The following is a 17228-nucleotide window of genomic DNA, read 5'->3' as shown; positions in this document are numbered from 1 at the left end:
GGGGGGAGGAGGAGGAGAGGAAGTAAGGAGAGGACAAGGCCCGGGCAAGCAGGCGGCTGGAGCTGGAGCGAGCTGGTGTTTTATCTCCTTCTCCCAGTCCCAGTGAAAAGCTTTATTTTATTTATAAACTTTGAACTATTTTCAGATAAAATGCCATTTTTTCACTGTCATCCTTGATCTTCCGTTCCATTCTCTCCTGAGCGAGCCTTAGAGGGAGACGGCACGCTCACAATCAGATAGTGCTATCAGGCCTCTGCAGCTGCACCGCCATGTGCCGCTGTGCTCCTATCGCCAGTCAGCACACATGCAGACACAGACACACAGACTCACACACACGCACGCACATGCTCCTAAGCACTGAAATGAATTCCCTTTTCTTCTGTATCCACAGAACTAGCCACAGAAAAGGCTCTGCAATGCATTCCATGATCTATCTGCACATCCAGACACTCTTCCTCACACACAACACTAACAGATTTAGTCCTTCACTTCCTTTTTCCTTTTTTAAAGTCCTCCTCACACACACACACACACACACACACACACACACACACACACACACCATAAAAGAAGACAGGACAAAAGGACACAAGATGCAAAACTGACATTTAGTTGTTTAACAACTTGCATGACCAAAAACTTTCAAACTCTATCTCATGAGTTGCCATCTTTCATTTCCTTCCTTTATTAGCTCTGCCCTCTTCTGTAGTCTACACTGAACTTCACTATTTCTTCACCCTTTGTTCCTCTCCTCTTTTCTGTCTGACTCATCATTCTCTATTAATGTCACAATCTCTTTCTCTCATTCCTTTCTGTGTGGTGAGTGGTGATGTTGGTTATCTGAGGAGGCAGTGCTTCTATCCCTGTCTCTGCCACTCTGCCTGTGTGTCTGTTGCCTGATAAAACACAAAAGGGATTGTGACGCTCGGCAACGTTGTGGGGCCAACACCCCACCCGCCTCCGCATCTTTGTTCCTACAGCCACCACCCCTCATCATCATGCCCCCCCCCACCCCTAAGGCACTAGAAGAATGCTGAATCTGCACCTGCTTCAGACCGGCCGTGTTCCTTCATTCCAGTACACGTCCTTCCATCCTCTATGACTAATTGACAACAGTTTCCTACACATTTTCACAAGTTACTGAAATGACTATGTTTCATTACTCAGTTGCATCATGGGATATCTGTTTAAGATGTGTGGAAATACACCCTGGAGTGGTCTTTCTATCACCAATCCTCTACAAACTTGCAAAAAAACTCCTCATCTTAGTACTTTAAAGATTAATCTGTGCTCAGTTGGTACAATAAACCTGCGTACCAAAGGCTTGCTTGGCAGTTTATTGTCTCAGCTATTTTGCTCCGAGAGCTTGTGGACTTTTCAATGCACAGATCAACAGAGATTTCAGAAGACTACAAAATAAGAGAGGGGGGCAACCCTGTGTATGGTCTGTCCTCCCTCCCAAGCAGCACAGTGATAAATCCAGAGCTGCAGAGTACAGTAACTCCAACAAAGCAGCTTTGTCATCACAACCCCAGAGAGCTTCAGGGAGGATCTATAGACCCTCACAGCCAAGCCACAACTGCAAATACACACACACACACACACACACACACACACACACACACACACACACACACACACACACACACACACAGGTGTTTTGTGGCATTATTTAAATCCATGTCTCTTCCATTGGCCTAGAAAGTCACACATATAAGTAATCCACCATAAATTAAAAAATGCATCTATATGTAAGCATGTAGGGTCAAACAAAAATTACACAGACATGTTCTGCACACTTGCACATGCATAGATAGACACACTGGCTAGTTATAATGTGGCCCAGGTGCAGCAAAGCCCTGCGAACACAACAACATTCCTGGCAGTGTGGCAGTGCCAGCGTCTTTAGCACTCCTCCTTTTCTCTCTTCTACACCAGCCGCCTCTTTTACTTCTTCCTTGCTTCCTTCCCTGCACCCCCTCTCACACTCCTCCCGTTCCTTTATCCTGAGCGCCTGGCATATTCAGATACTGAAGTCCTCATTACGGCTCAATCCAACCTCAGCAAACACACAAACAGATTAGCCGCTTAAGACGCTCCCAATCCCCCTCTCCCTCGCTATTCTGCTGTGCTATCAGGCCCCAGCACACCCCTGTGAGATGAGCCAGGGGCAAGGCTTACTGCAGACTGCAGACTGCAGCCTCCGCTCGCTCCTCCACCAAATCCCTCTGCGTCACAGCCCCGTGTCACAGCTGCCCCTAATACAATTAAAAGTCATTTGCAGAACGCACAGGCTTAGGGGATCACGGTGTGGGTGGGGGGGTTAAATTGGGGAGGGGGAGGGAAAAAAGAGAGAGAGAGTGAGTTGGGGCATTAATTCCAGCCAAAAATATTTGAGGAAACAGTGGAAAAAAAAAAAAAAAAGCACCCACATGCTTCATGGCCAAAATCATCACACAGTTTATCTTCACTGTTTCTGGAGTTCAATCCCTTGATAGAAAAACTGAACTTGGTCAAATTAACTGGTTAGTGCGCCAATGGGTCAGAGTGTGCACATGTAAAGTGATAAACGATACACAAATGAAACATGAAACAAAAAAGCAACAATCATTCAAAGGACAGGATTAACGAAATAATTATTCCTTTACTCTCAACCTGATTCAGAGTACTGTACGCTGCCTGCAGCTTTACACAGAACATTTCAGCTCTGGGTACCTGTTGATAGGCAGAACATTAGGCGGCAACAATACTTAGGATAAAAAAAAAAAAACCTGGCTCTGGATCCTGGGTCTAACAGTAGTTTAGTCTCTAGAGAAGATGCTAGGGATTTAGTGAGTGACCGTGTTGGATTTATTTGCAGGCTAAAAGCTTCAAATCACTGAGGTATTCTTACCGTGCCTTTTTTGATATGTCCAGGCCACCAGGCAATAGCGGGCTCCCTCATGCCCCCTTCAAAAGTGGTCTCCTTCCCACAGAGGAACGGCCCGTTGCTGCCACCTGAGGAGTCAGCAGCAGTATCAGTATCAAATCCCATGCACACATATACAGGAAGAAATGAGTCAGACTTAAAACAAAAATACAACAACTTGGAGTTTAAAAAAAATGTGTGTCTGTGTGTCTGTGTGTGTGTGTGTGTGTGTGTGTGTGTGTATTCAATGCCTACCTTCTTTTGGGGCAGATATGAGAGCAGCTCCGTTGTCCGAGGTGAAGAAGACAAAGGTATTATCGTCGATGCCCAAAGTCTTCAGCCATGACATGATCTGACCGATGCTGTAGTCCAGCTCCATCACTGCATCTCCATACCTACAGCACAAACCCAAACGCGTGTATTCATTTATAACCTTGTGCATCTGCTGGATTATGAGTCAATAAAAGAGTCAGCAAGGTTGCATATTCTGTACCGGCCTCGCTGGCTCTTCCCTAGGAAGCGCTTGGAGGCATAGACGGGGGCATGAGTGGCGTCGGCTGCCCAGTAGAGGAAGAACGGTCGCCGGGCCACAGTCTGACGTTGTATGAATTCAAGACCTTCCTGTAGAGGTGGGAGGTGTGAGAGACTGTTATAACACTGTCAAAATAGCTGTCAAATGACTGTACTTTTTTCGCAGTACAGCTGAAAATAACCTCTTTCTCACTTGCAAACCACATACTAGTACTAGCCATGTTTTGAGCATGGTGTACACTCAGCTGCCTGTTTATTAGGGATGCCCAGCTTAAAGTAATGCAGTCTCATAGAACAGTCCTGCAATAAACACAACTTTCATGAAGGTTTCAATTTTCAGCTTTTCTTTGAAAAGTTTTAGAGAGATATTGATTAACCTTATGATCATTTCAAGGGCTGTAAGAAACAGTTTTACCCATTTACGCATTTACTCCATCAATATCAATGACGGTAGACCAAACTGGATTAGTAGCACTGCTGTTGTATTAGACTGCAGTAAATTTAGCTGGGTGTAAATTAGTAAGTGGAAAATGAGTGTACATCCCTCTGAAATAACTAATTAATAACTGGAAAAGCACTTTACTCTCTATATGTGAGATGTTCTAATATCCACTTTGAATTTATGTTTTAAAAAAGCAGCCCAGCTGACATTTGTTGACACAAACCGTACAGCTACTAAATGGTACAGTATTTTAACTGTCAAGGCAGTGCCAAGCAAAGACTGTTTTATAAATTATACCTTATAATTTTGGATATAATACTGAGCCGTAACACACACATTTTTTTTGCAATGCTAACACAGTCATGTCCTGTGAGGACTGTCAAAAACATATAAGCTGGCATTTCAAAGTTTTGCCTTTGTTTCATTTTCCATAGACTCAGCCACGTTAATAATTGCACTGCTGAAACCTGTCCAGTCTCATAAGACACGCTAAAATGAGCCTCATAAAGCTCTACTTGACAGATCCATCCTCTTCTTATGATGACATATTACACCTCTCAAGCATGCGGTGTGTCTCTGCATGCTGCTTTTGATCCCTTTAGAAACAGAATGGGAAGGGACTGACGTAGGCAGCAGAGATAATCAGTGCGAGTGTGCGCAAAAGTGAACAATCCACCGAAAAGCATGGTGATGATCAAAGACCAAAATCAGGATTTAATCGTACTTTCAATTTATTGTTGAGTTATGTTTTTGTAGTTTTATGTTTTGGTGAGCCAAAGACCATTTTTGGACTCTAGTGGTCAATAATGTTCAATTACAAATTGGGTGTACCTGATATTCTAAATGCTCCACTGAAAGAATTGTATCACCTGAGATAGAGACAGCCTTTGAAAGGACAGGTGAGCCTTAACTTACCAGCAAATAGATTTGCGTGAGGTTGGACTCTCCAGTCTTTCTGTCAATCTTGAAGTCCTCATAGTATCTGAAAAACAAGTGTGCTGACTCATTAAATACCAGCTTATTGATGTTCTTTCAAACTGACCTGTTGTATCGTCTCTTGTGGTTTGTGTTTGTAGGAGATTTTTGGTGAAAGACATATTTGGGAAGTCTCAGCAGAGCTGAGCAGAGGGAACTGTTATGAGGTGTTGCTGAAGCGTGGCGCGGCGAGCAGAGAAGCAGTGACAGGCATCTCTCTTTCTTACACTTCACTTCCTCCAGGTGTCCTCGCGCACAGCCAACGCAACCTGCCGTCTCTTGAGGGCGTAGTGTGTATGTGTGTATACATGTCTATGTGTGTGTGTGTGTGTGTGTGTGTGTGTGTGTTTGTGTCTGCCCAGGGCCCAGGTATGCAGCGCTGATTAAACCCACGGCTAAGCGAAAAACACGCCCGGCTGCCAGTTCCAATGACCCTGAATACACATATGGCTGTTTTGGGGAAAACAAATGGGCGGAAAATGGAATACACAAGCACAGCTGGTACAGAGAAGGAAGAGGAGGGGAGACACTCGACTCATCCAGAGGAGCAGCCAGCCAAACTATTCCACTGAGTCATGGGGAAAGAAGATTTTTATAGATTTTCAGCTTCTGTTTCTGTGTCTGCTGGTGTGTATTTGATTGCTTGTGTGTGATATTACCTGCCAAGCATCTCAGAATTGTTGTAGACAGGGATGTTGGGTCTGATGCTGCTGTTGTAGGGGCCAAAGTGGCAGTTCGGTGCACCAAACCATTCATCAAAACCGTTCTCCAGAGGAAGGTGGTGTGGCCTGTGGCCCAGATGCCTGTGGTGACAAACAAAGAGCAATCACACACTGTCAGATTAGTGTGACTAAAAGATCACAATGCATGTTTTTACATATTTATACTAGTGCTACAACACAATATTTTCAAAATACTTCTTCCACATAACCTCTAAGCCTTTAGAAACCTTGAAAAACCTGGAGTAAAGGTAAAGAGCTCACCACTTGCCGACTATCTTGCTGACGTAGCCCTTTTTCTTCAGCATCTGGGGTAACAAAATCTCATCCTTGGAGATTCCTCCCACTATCTCCTGTGGTGTGTATGCTATAAAAAAAATTGAGCGTATAAAACTTTCCGTGACTTTACTGCACACTGCACATTTTAGACTAAGTAATGAGACACCTGCAACAAAATGAGTTGCTGCTGGATAAGTAAAGATATACTGAGAGTGTACCATTTCTGGCGTGGCCATTAGTGGTGTAGAATCCGTTTCTGACAGGCAGCCTCCCGGTGAGAAGTGCAGCTCTGGCTGTGGTTAAAATGACAGAAAAAAAAGTCATTACAAAAGAGTCATTACAATTTCTGTGTTGGTTTTTCTAAATTATCTTTAACTGGCAAACAAAAACAGTTAAATGTGCTCTAGCCCTCATCCTGACACACAGAGATTACAAATTAATTTGTCAAGTCAGGACTGTACTTGGTTAAATTCTTATATTAAGTAATAAATTCCACATTTATACTTTATTGTAGTAGTTAATTAAAATAAGTATTGCTCTGGCATCTCAGTTTTGATGTGTACATCTAATTTTTTCAGCTTTTTAAGCATTTGTTTTCCGTAACTACCAATACCTATAACATTTATTTATCAACTGCTATTAATGGATAGATTCAACTCAAGTGTACACACTACTCACTGCTGTCTGGTGAAAACCTGTCCTTCCATGTTTCAACTCAACAGAGATTTTTGCAGTTTATTTGCAGGTTTTTTGGCACAATGAACAAAAAGAATCCAGTATTATACTTAAATTACCTGAGATTAAAATATGACAATGACCAGACTAGAGATTAAAGGTTTTTGCTCAACACCAATGTTGCAATACCTTCTTGCATTCTGTGCTAATTTCCTGTACTCTGTTTTGCATGTTGTATTTGAATGCGGAACGTGCAAGCTTTATTTTAGCAAATGTTGTTCTGCAGTAGGTCAATTAATTGCAAAACGGGAAATGCTGTGTCAGGTTGCTGACTTACATGGGGAACAGAGGGGGTTGGCAGTATAGAAGTTTGGAAGCAGCATCCCCTCAGCAGCCATGGCATCCAGGTTGGGGGTCTCTTTCGAGGGCTGGCCAAACACCCCCAGGTCCCCCCAACCCATCTGAAGAGCAGAGGCAGGTTTAATTAACAAGTCCAGCAAATACATATACACACATGCAAACACACACTTAGAGATTACAGGCAGCTCTTAGTGCTCCACGAGATTTACAGTAACAACAGCTACTACTAGTGAGAACCCAGAGACAAAGAGAAAACAAATAACGTTACAAAGAGAGAGGGAAAAACAAAGACAAATATTTTGTTCTGTCATTCACTCATTGCTGAGCCAAACAGCTGTGCTGCTGATGTGATGAACTAAAGTCACAAGGACACAGAGAAAAATAAAATAAAACAACTCACATCGTCCATGAGCAAGATGATAATGTTTGGAGATGATACATTTGATGGCTTTTCTGTCAAGGAACAACATATTATTGCACTAAGGAGAGTCAAAGTTAGAGCAGACATCACTCGCAGGAATCTGCTGCAGTCATATGAGCATCAACTTCGAGGAAGTGGTTTGTTTGTCTTCGTGCGGGTCTTCAGCGTAACACTTGCGCATAAACACTAGAGTCATTATTTTGAGGTGTTTGCTTGAATACATTTTTTATTCACTTTTAGTTCAATTTGTTTTTATATCGTTGAACTATTAATGTGGTAGCATTATACATTAGGATTAAATTGTTTAACAATAAATAACCTTAAAATTGGTCCTTGATATTTGGTGCATTCAGGAACTTCTGATAAATGTTGTACATGCAAAATAAAACTCGAAATTGTTCAGGAGAAGAAGAATATTGACCATGCAACAAAATTCTGTAGGTAATTAACATTAAAAACTTACAATTTAAACAAGATACGTGCATAATCCGGGTGAAATACTTTTTTGTAATATATAAAAATCAGGTACTTATATATATTTTGTAACTTTCCAACAGCGTCTGAATGCAGCGTGTCACGTGACAGCATCTGACAGCTCAGAGGAGGAACACTAACATGGCGGTGTGCATAGCTGTGATCGCAAAAGAGGTAATGATTGTTGTTGTAAATGTTTCAGGTTTTATACACATCCCTTTTCTACGTTTAAAGTATTTCTCATGTTCTTATTGTCGTCTCTGAGCAAATATTCGAGCTTTCCTTGCATGACAAAAGGTTCAGCAGGCTGAAATGCACCAACAGAGCTAACAACGTTAGCATTATTTGAGGGGAAGCTGATGTTAGAATTTGCTGCTTTATGATGATTTTGTGTGAGTGGTTTAAAGGTGGTTGTTTTAATTGGCTCATTGTTGTGTATCTGTACTCTGTTATGTCCTGTCCCAGAACTACCCGCTGTATATTCGCAGTGTGCCCACTCAAAATGAGCTGAAGTTCCACTACACAGTGCACACCTCTCTGGATGTGGTGGAGGAGAAGATCTCAGCAGTGGGCAAATCCTTGGGAGACCAGAGGGAGCTGTACCTCGGTCTGCTCTATCCCACTGAGGACTACAAAGTGTATCCTTTGTTTTTGTAGTTACTTGTTCATTTTTCAAGTTCGTTCAAGGTTGGGAAACCCACAATACAAGTGTTTGACTTTTCTGTTCATTAGATCATCTTTCTTTTACTGAGGTTAGACTGTGATCTAAAGCTTTTTAACAAGAACACATCTTTATTACACCTAAGGGACATTAGTAAATATACACATCTCTATTATTCAAGAAAAATGTTGAAAACATTATACAGTTGTATGCAGAAGTTTGACGCATTACATATTTTGTTGATTTATTAAGTGAAAAGAATGTTAATTTTTATTTCATGTATTTATAAATAGAAAAATCAGTAATTGTGACAAGTGGAATCCCTGGACATAAATGATTTTCTAAAGAAAAAATCCTTGACTGGTGAAATAGATATGGGTATGTAACAAACTCCAAGGTGAAATTTGTCATTGTTGTGGACTCATCAAATACATCATTGCGGGACAATGAAATAAGAAGTGTAAGTTGAGCCCATCATGCACCTAAACACGTTCAAAATCAACCTGATAAGTATAGTCTTGCAAAGAATGTAACACATCTACAAACTTGGTTCTCTTTGTGTAGGATGTTTATCTAATATATTATGTGTTGTATTGAACACTATACAGCCTAGCCCGTATATTAACCAATATCCTATTGATACATTATCAAAAATGGATTTTTGCATGGACAAAGAGCTTTTCTACATAAATCAGTTATGTTGGCAACTTGGTAATCCTGCTCTTCTGCAAAATCCTTACCATTAACATTTAAATCAAAATATTAAGGAATCCTGGATTCAGGATGAGCATACATATGCACACACACACACACAACTTCTGACCACAATACAATTCACTTCACCCTGTAGTAAATTGACAAACTGTCAGTTTAATGCACTTATATGAACATTTTTCTCATCAATAGAAAACAATTGTACTCTGGTATAGTCTCCTTTTGAGTAATTCAGTATCTAACTTGTATTTTATTCTTTCCCAGATGTTCAGAAAATTGCACAACTCTTTTACTGATGTAATGTGCAACCCATTCCACAATCCTGGGGACTCCATTCAGTCCAAGTGAGTTTAGTTTTTGTGAAATCTGATAATACTGAAAGGGTTATTTTAAACCTTTTTAATCACCTTTATTTTTTCTTTTGAGTGGTGTTTAACTGTTTACTGATGGTTTTCCAGGGCCTTCGATGGAGTAGTTTCTGGAATGATGGTGCAAAACGGCTGACGTCTCTTCCATCCCTTTGTGCTGAACCTCCACTGTACATAATACCCCTAATCTTTTTTTTGTTTACAAGTTGCCTTGATTATGGAGATGCATTGCTGTAATAAAACTTAATTGATGTTCCACATCACTTTGTGTGTAATTTTAGTACAAGCGCAGCTCCAGATCATTGTTTTATTTATTCACTTACATAACAAAGAACTTAAGTTATACATAGGATTTATACATTACATTGCAGGCAGCGACACAAAACATTCGCATCAGTTTGTAAAAACATCAAGAGATGCAACTGCATAACAATTTGAGGATTGTCCCATGCATTCACAGCAACATAAGCTTATAATGCAACACCGCTGACCCCAGTCTTCACTCTTCACCAAACTGAAGAACTGATGCAGGGGTGCAACTTAAAAAGTCATCACTGCTGTCCATTCTGTGCCTGTCACATTAATTCTCAACTCGGTAATGCCTGGAAACTTTTGTTAAAATTATCGCTTCTTTTCACCCACTTGGAATGTACACTGTGGGTTAGTGCTAGCGCTGTTGGGCGTAGTGCTGTCCACTTGACCCTGCCCCCAACTCCTCGGATGGTGGTGTGATGAGAAGAAGACATGGGTAACGTTTAGGCATCTGCTCATGGTAGTCCATGTGTCCCCACTGTCTCTTCCCCACTGAGGGGCCTCCATAGTAAGGGTGAGGTGTTTGATGTTGTGGTCTGGTCGACTGGTACCGGAACCTGCCTCGTGAGCTGTTATGATATCTGGGGGGACGGTACCCCCTGCCTCTTCCTCTGGAGTGGCCTCCTCTGTGTCCTCCCCTGTCTGTGGTGCTGATGCCTGGCATATTGGTCCTCTTAGGCATTACCTGCAAGCCAAAAGGAAACTTTTGTTACTGTGCTGTTAAGGATGATTGACTTGAATTTGAAAGAAATGCCATGTTTGCTATTCAACAGGAATGGAACAAAACCCAAAACATTTTCATGCAGAAAGACAAATGCAACTTGTTCACATCCAAGAGACCAACTCAAGTGTGTAAAATTAAAATGCGTGCTCTAACTAGTTTGCTCTAAAAGAACCATTACTACAGTGAAAATTAAGTCAAATTACATGACCTCTCGTTTGTTTCTAATTCCAAATAGTGAGTTAGGTAATCTGCAGTCTACAGGACCAAATGGTGCTTCTCAATTAAAAAGGGAGAGGATAATGAAGAATCATGATATGTGGAAATGCGAGCTGTATATGAGCATCACTTGAGCTCCACCAGTCAAAATCTCAGGTATAATAACACACCCTCCAACACCTTTGCCCTGACCAACTCAAACACATCTATACCTGTATTCACCATGTATTCTGAAGTCTAGTGTGAGTGGTACTCAGGATGCTGTAGGTCACAGCGATTCGGTAGATAGTTGTGACTAGCTAACTCTTCAAGACTAACATGAGGTGTGATGCTCCTCACCTTAAGGACTCTTCCTCTGAACAAGGTCTCATGCAAACCAATGGCACTCTGCACAGAGTCTCGATCAGAGAACTCAATGTAAGCAAAGCTGTGAAAGAAGAAACGAAGAGGCCATCACAACAAATAAACTTATAATCTGTTGTATAGTGTCAAGCAGCGAAAAGTATAAACTTTATGCACAAGTTGAACCCACCCCTTGGGATGGCCGGAAAACCGGTCACACAGGATGGTAACTCGGTTGACAGGCCCGCAGCCATTGAAATGGATCTCCAACTCATCTGCAGTAGCTCCATAGTCTACCTGGGATTTGTTCATCAGTGTGTCAGATCAGAGGTGTGAAAGTATATGCTCAGTATGACCACAAAGAAAAAGATAAAGTCTTACATTTCCTACATAGACTGATCTGTTGTCTGCGTCTATCCTCTCCTCAGGAGTCATATTGTAGAAAGGTCCTGTGAGGGGAAACAAAAACACTGTATAAGCTGCTTTTTCACATGCAATATATAGAATGCACTGTCTACACAGGGGTCACTCCAGGTGAAATGAATACAGCGATTACTTTCACCCAACGTTTCCATTTCTTACATCATCTTTGACAATACGTAAACTCCCCTCTGATTGCATTTCTGTTCTGAGGAAGAACCAAAAAGGAGAGGAAGGGAAGGGTGAAAGAGATGAGGAGACGCACAGAGGCAGAAAATAGCCACAGGCAGCAAGGAGGACCCTTCTGCTTCTCTGGGGCTCACTGCTTCGTCTCATTGGGCAGTGATGAGGCACATGCGAACACTGTTTTGACCACAGTGAAGTGCCCCAGGTGTTAGCCAGATGGTGAAGGATGCAGTTACCTCACCTGCCTGGAGGCTGCGATGCTACACACCTGGCTAAAAATACTCCACTGAGGCTTCCCAAATGCATAATCAGTGTTTAGCTGTACACCAATGTGACACGATGACAAACGATGAGGCGGATAAGACCTGCGGGCTGTCTCACCAGGCCGAGGACTGCTGGTCAGTAGCTGCATCTCTGATAGGTCGCACCTCTCCTCCTCTTCCTTCAGTCTTTCCGTCTCTTCTTCCATCTCCAGCTCCTGAACTCTGGCCTTGATGGCCGCCAGCTCCTGAGACACAAGAATGGAAACCAGCACTTGAAGCCACTGTGGACCACACTGAAGTAATACACTCAAATGCTACTGTGATTTGAAACTTGATACTATTACGATAGCGATCTAGAATTTTGTGATATTGTTTTCGGTTTGCATTACATTGAAAAAATGTCATGAACTTATTGCTATCTGAATGAAACACCCAATGGCCTACTTGGCCAGCACAGTTGGCCAGATACGCCTCTTATTGTCAATATTATTTATGCAAATGTGAATATGTACCAATAGCCCCCACAGAACTTCAAATTGAGTTACTCAATCGAAAATATTCTATAATCTGTCATATTGTACAGCCATATAATGGTCATTTAGTTTCACATGGAGGTGGCCTAAGATTTATGGGCAATATAAGTGAAATGGGGTTTTACCATCTGTAATTTCAGACGCTAAACCACACAATAAAATTTAAAAATCACCCAGGGAGTTCAGTATTTCACGCTGGAAATGCGGACATGCAATGCACCTGATTGGCTCCATGCCGAACAAGTCATTCAGCATGTCGTACAGGATGTGGCTCACTGATGTCGTTCGTTGCTGATAACGTGTATCTTGTGATATAACGATAGCAAGTAGCTTATTGTTGGCGATTGTTTGTCCAACGTGACAATCCTCACTCGCTCGCCCTCCTGACGTGCGTACGAAACGAATAAACAAACAAACAAGCAAGCAAACGTTGCAGCACCCTTTTAGCTTCTCCACCGACAGAATGATACTCACCGGGTCCTCGGTGTAATGCTCCCCGATGGACTCGCCCTCCAGGTAGCCGTACTCCAGATGATTTTCCGCCATGCTCACTGCTCAAACATGGCATCTGCAAAGGCGACTGCAGCTTGCCAAAAAACCGCCACGAAATATTATCTCTCACAGGAAGGCAACGGTGTGATGGTCTGCAGACGCGACACCTGACGGCATATGAGGTAAGCTAATAGATATCACCTGTGAACGAGACCCATGACGAGCTGGATTGATTGACAGTTGAAGCGCACGTGAGGGACGCTGGAGGAGGGTGTCTTTCTCCCAGTGCCGCATCTACGGCACGAGGGTCCCTGGCTGCCCCCTTTTTGCCCGTAGCACCCCCACCTGCATGTTTGAGCTGGTAAAATGCTACTAAATAGCATAGCAATAATAATTATTATAACATCTACATTCCTTCACTGTAAATGTTCAAATTCTTCAAAATAGAACCGAATTTATTTGATACATTTGGTAATATTTGACAAAAAAAAAATAAAAATCACAGTTTAGTTTAAGTTTAGTTAAGTTAAAAGTACCATTAGTGTCATTTGATCAAATAAACTTGTTACTCACTCCTTAATGATTGCTACAAGACCATGTCAGTTTTTCAGAGTTTGTCATATTATGTGTTACTAATAACAATAATGATGGCTCTGTTATTTTCAAATGTCCCTGTCAGCAATGAGTGTGACAGAGAGCCAGCATCCACAACACAATCAGGTGAAATGAAAAACGGTATGCTACATGTAAAAACTTTAATCCTTTCTGTGCAATTTTGCACTGTGAAGAATTAAATCTACACCTTATTTTTATCTATTTATATTAAGATTGTGTTAACATGTGTGAAGCTATCTCTTTTTAATTGTTTTTATCCTAAGCTTTCCTAATTTCATTGTATTTTGCACAGTGCAATGACAGTAAAGGCTTTCTATCTCTATTACTAATCTATTTCTACCAGGACACAGAAACTGTCTTCTTTGAAAAAGACCTATTCTTTTTTATAGAATATCATCCATCCATCCATTTTCTACCGCTTATCCTCTAGTAGGGTCGCGGGGGGGCTGGAGCCTATCCCAGCATCTTTTCGGGCAAGAGGCGGGGTACACCCTGGACAGGTCGCCAGTCCATCAAACACATACAGACAGACAACCATTCACACTCACACCCACACCTATGGTCAATTTAGAGTATCCAATTAACCTAGTCCCCATTTTGCATGTCTTTGGACTGTGGGACGAAGCCGGAGTACCTGGAGAGAACCCACACTTGCACGGGGAGAACATGCAAACTCCACACAGAAAGAACCCACAGCTGAGCCGGGACTCAAACCCGGAACCTTCTTGCTGTGAGGCGACAGCGCTAACCACTGCACCACCGTGCAGCCATAGAATATCATATTATATCATATTCAAGACACATGTAACGAGAAGTATTGCAGGTTTTGAAAAATTTGAAATCAGAGGAAAATAGGGAAAGAGTTAATCACTGTGTGAAGTTTATTCACCCACCCCGTTTTCCCCTCTCATTTCATCATCATATATTTAGTTGTTGTAAGTTGTCACTGAAGCTATATGATGTTTATACTCAGTGAGTTATCATTCAAAAACCACTACAATTTTATGGTTCCACCGTTCCATCAAATGGACATATTCAAGACATTTTGTATATTTCCTACACATTTCATTGCTACACATTAGTGGATCTCCACTGGAATAAAAAAAAATCTGTGAGTGTAAACAAAGTTTTGCTGCACAACATGAGCTTGTAATGACTCACAGGCAGGTCGTAGGGTTTATGAGGATATAGAGCTTGGCCAGAACGTTTAATAGATATAATCAGATCAAATTAAAATTCAATTGATTGAGTAGCAGATGTGTGTTTCAGATACACTGTGTGTCGATATACTGTATGTTGTTTACCATCTTCCAATGTGTAAATACTTGCGACAGTAATTTGAGGTCAAAGACATGGAGTGAATTTGTGATTTTTTTGTGTGGTATATGACGAGTAATGTTTTTGTCAAAGTGTATGTGACTGTAGGAATATATTTTGAAAAAGATATTCAGTATGTTAATTGACATATTTCTGAAGAAATTAGTGAACACTCATATGACGTCTGAGGTTTACATAAGAACTTTGTGTTGGTAATGATTTGTTAACAATGGATAATTTTCCTTTTCTGGGTGTTTCGTCTCAGAATATGCCTGAATTTAAAGAAGAAAAGCAACAAATGTGATGAATACTTAATTTTATGTTTTAATTACACAGTTACATTGTTCAACACAGACAATAACCTGAATTAGAATGTTTTACAGCTTCACACATCCAACAGAGCGAACAGTTAAAGAGCGGTATTAGCAACAGGGAGGAAAGCATGCAAGAAATAAATACAAATCAGAATTTAATTCTTCTGGCACAGTTTACTTCATCTAAAAACGGCAACAGGACTTTTTGAAGAGGGAAATAAAACAAAAGAAGAAAGATCTTCAAAGCGCCAACCTTTCCTACAGAAACATGTTTTTTCTGTAATAATGTATTGCACAATACAGTATAGAATGCTTCCCTACACATATAAAACCATAAACCTTTTTTTCAGTTTATGTAAAGGTAAAAACAAGACCATCCTGAGCCATGGCTTTTGTTTGCCACTTTAGCTTTCTATTGTAGCTATTCATCAGTGCCTGTTTCACAGGAAGGACGTGTCACCTTCACACCAGATGAGCCTTGAAACGTCATTGGTAGAGTTACTGGTTCGGGTAGGGAGAGACAAATGCCAACCTGCTAATATTTGTCTTTTCTAAACATGCGTTTTGCCCATATCATGTACATAGTTAAACAAATAGAAAAGTGGTTGATGTAAAGTGTTCGGAGACCCTTGGATGGTAACAACAGCAGAGCCCTTATGCGTTTGCCATCTATAATATCTTCACAGAGAAAAGTATATGACACCTCGGCACAAATCTCATTTGTTTCATGACTTAATGAAGCTTACACCCAGCTGAACAGCACATGGATTTGTTCTCTTGTATCCTGTCCAATGGAACCATCTCTGATGCTGGAATATAAGACAAAAACCTTAACCAAAGTGAAATCTAAAGAAGAAAGTTGTAGCTTTTGGTTGTATTTTGGTCATTTAGAAGTGGTCTGTTGGGTTTGGCTTTGTTTAGTTTATCTGAGGGCTTACTTGCAGACTAGGACGCACATACAAAGCATGTAAGAGCTGAATGGAACTGTCATTAAAATGTTTAGATGTGGATATTATACGCAAACACGGTATTTTACTGCACAAAGCTGTTGCTACATATTGTGAATCGATCTTCCACTATAGTCTGTCTGGGATGTTTCATTAAAGCTCTGAAGGTTTCAAGTAGTTCGTACAGAGACACAAAGAAAAAGGTTTTTTTTTTTTTTTTTTTTTTTACAAAAACATACACACATACACACACACACACACACACACACACACACATACACACACCACGATTCACACACAAACACACACATCCACCATTCATTCATTTTATCTCTGCAAGGCTTTGTAACTGTAAGAACACGCAATCAGTAGGCTTTCCCGAGGGAGATGCCTCTATTCTTTTACAGAAGCACTATTCAATATGTAGACAACAAGCGCTTTGATTGCTTGAATAGGAATTCTACACATTTCAAACTCAGCCGGTTCATTGAGCGCGCTCTTCACTCTTGTGCTCTGAGTGTGTGTATTTCAGACACTTTGGTTAAGTGCTGTAGTGGAGGTCGAACCGTATTTCTGGTCTGTCAATACACACTGTGTCAAAGCCTACTATGGCAAAGCAGGAGTACTTTGGTCTGTGCTTTTATTGGTTTTGGACAACAAATGGCATGTCATGGTTGATTCTGTGTGTCAGTTTGGTAATATGCGGGTCGTTACAGTAATAGTAATGTATTACTAAATTCAAGCAGTATCAGTTTGGATAGTGGGATGTCATCAAAAAGGTGATAAATATTCTTACGCATCACAAGTAATGGCAATTCCTTTCAACGCTTTTAAACAGACAGATTCATATGATCGCTTTTGGATGTGCATTTCCATGTCTGCTGTCAGCCCAGCTTTTCAAAGTCCAGGTCAACCTCTCCTGGTGGTTAGCTGTATGGTCACAGGAGGTAGCTTGTGTGAGAGGGGGTCGTGAAGAGCGGTCTGTGGTAGTAGTGGAGGAATTCGACATGGGGGGGTGGG

At 41.3% G+C, this 17228-nt stretch overlaps 3 protein-coding genes across 3 annotated transcripts in view; 1 reads left to right on the top strand and 2 right to left on the bottom strand.

Moving 5' to 3' along the window:
• The window catches only part of galns (galactosamine (N-acetyl)-6-sulfatase), an 18352-nt gene extending 10919 nt beyond the window's left edge, over positions 1–7433 (bottom strand). The window contains exons 1-9 of the mRNA XM_023424298.2: positions 7290–7433; positions 6867–6990; positions 6073–6147; positions 5840–5942; positions 5516–5659; positions 4797–4863; positions 3402–3529; positions 3164–3303; positions 2894–2997 (exon numbers count right to left, since the gene is read on the bottom strand). Of these exons, the coding sequence (XP_023280066.1) occupies positions 2894–2997; positions 3164–3303; positions 3402–3529; positions 4797–4863; positions 5516–5659; positions 5840–5942; positions 6073–6147; positions 6867–6990; positions 7290–7397 (993 nt within the window). The 5' untranslated portion in view covers positions 7398–7433. The remainder of the gene's footprint in view (positions 1–2893; positions 2998–3163; positions 3304–3401; positions 3530–4796; positions 4864–5515; positions 5660–5839; positions 5943–6072; positions 6148–6866; positions 6991–7289) is intronic.
• Positions 7434–7867: 434 nt separating this feature from the next.
• Positions 7868–9787, top strand: trappc2l (trafficking protein particle complex subunit 2L). The gene is made up of 5 exons (XM_023424295.2): positions 7868–7958; positions 8250–8422; positions 8818–8905; positions 9424–9503; positions 9618–9787. The coding sequence occupies exons 1-5, from the start codon at positions 7926–7928 to the stop codon at positions 9661–9663; spliced, it is 420 nt and encodes a 139-aa protein (XP_023280063.1). The 5' UTR covers positions 7868–7925; the 3' UTR covers positions 9664–9787.
• A 33-nt stretch (positions 9788–9820) lies between these two features.
• pabpn1l (PABPN1 like, cytoplasmic) lies at positions 9821–13269 on the bottom strand. The gene is made up of 6 exons (XM_023424294.2): positions 12998–13269; positions 12109–12235; positions 11503–11570; positions 11312–11418; positions 11119–11206; positions 9821–10524 (listed from the first exon to the last, which is right to left on the bottom strand). Exons 1-6 carry the CDS (start codon positions 13067–13069, stop codon positions 10195–10197), a joined length of 792 nt encoding a protein of 263 aa, XP_023280062.1. The 5' UTR covers positions 13070–13269; the 3' UTR covers positions 9821–10194.
• Between the last annotated feature and the right edge of the window lie 3959 nt (positions 13270–17228).

This window comes from Seriola lalandi, unplaced genomic scaffold, assembly GCF_002814215.2.
Source record: "Seriola lalandi dorsalis isolate HSWRI2012SDOR001 ecotype SW California unplaced genomic scaffold, Sedor1 jcf7180002054735, whole genome shotgun sequence".
Classification (NCBI taxonomy): domain Eukaryota; kingdom Metazoa; phylum Chordata; class Actinopteri; order Carangiformes; family Carangidae; genus Seriola; species Seriola lalandi.
This window is presented reverse-complemented; position numbering and strand designations above follow the sequence as displayed.

Excerpts from the sequence above, each read along its gene's own strand:
- trappc2l (XM_023424295.2), top strand. The coding sequence starts at position 7,926 with ATGGCGGTGTGCATAGCTGTGATCGCAAAAGAG. Across the intron at positions 7,959-8,249 it reads TAGCTGTGATCGCAAAAGAG|AACTACCCGCTGTATATTCG; the intron begins GTAATGATTGTT and ends GTCCTGTCCCAG. Across the intron at positions 9,504-9,617 it reads GGGGACTCCATTCAGTCCAA|GGCCTTCGATGGAGTAGTTT; the intron begins GTGAGTTTAGTT and ends ATGGTTTTCCAG.
- pabpn1l (XM_023424294.2), bottom strand. The coding sequence starts at position 13,069 with ATGGCGGAAAATCATCTGGAGTACGGCTACCTGGAGGGCGAGTCCATC. Across the intron at positions 11,571-12,108 it reads GACCAGCAGTCCTCGGCCTG|GACCTTTCTACAATATGACT; the intron begins GTGAGACAGCCC and ends TTCCCCTCACAG. Across the intron at positions 11,419-11,502 it reads GATCAGTCTATGTAGGAAAT|GTAGACTATGGAGCTACTGC; the intron begins GTAAGACTTTAT and ends AACAAATCCCAG.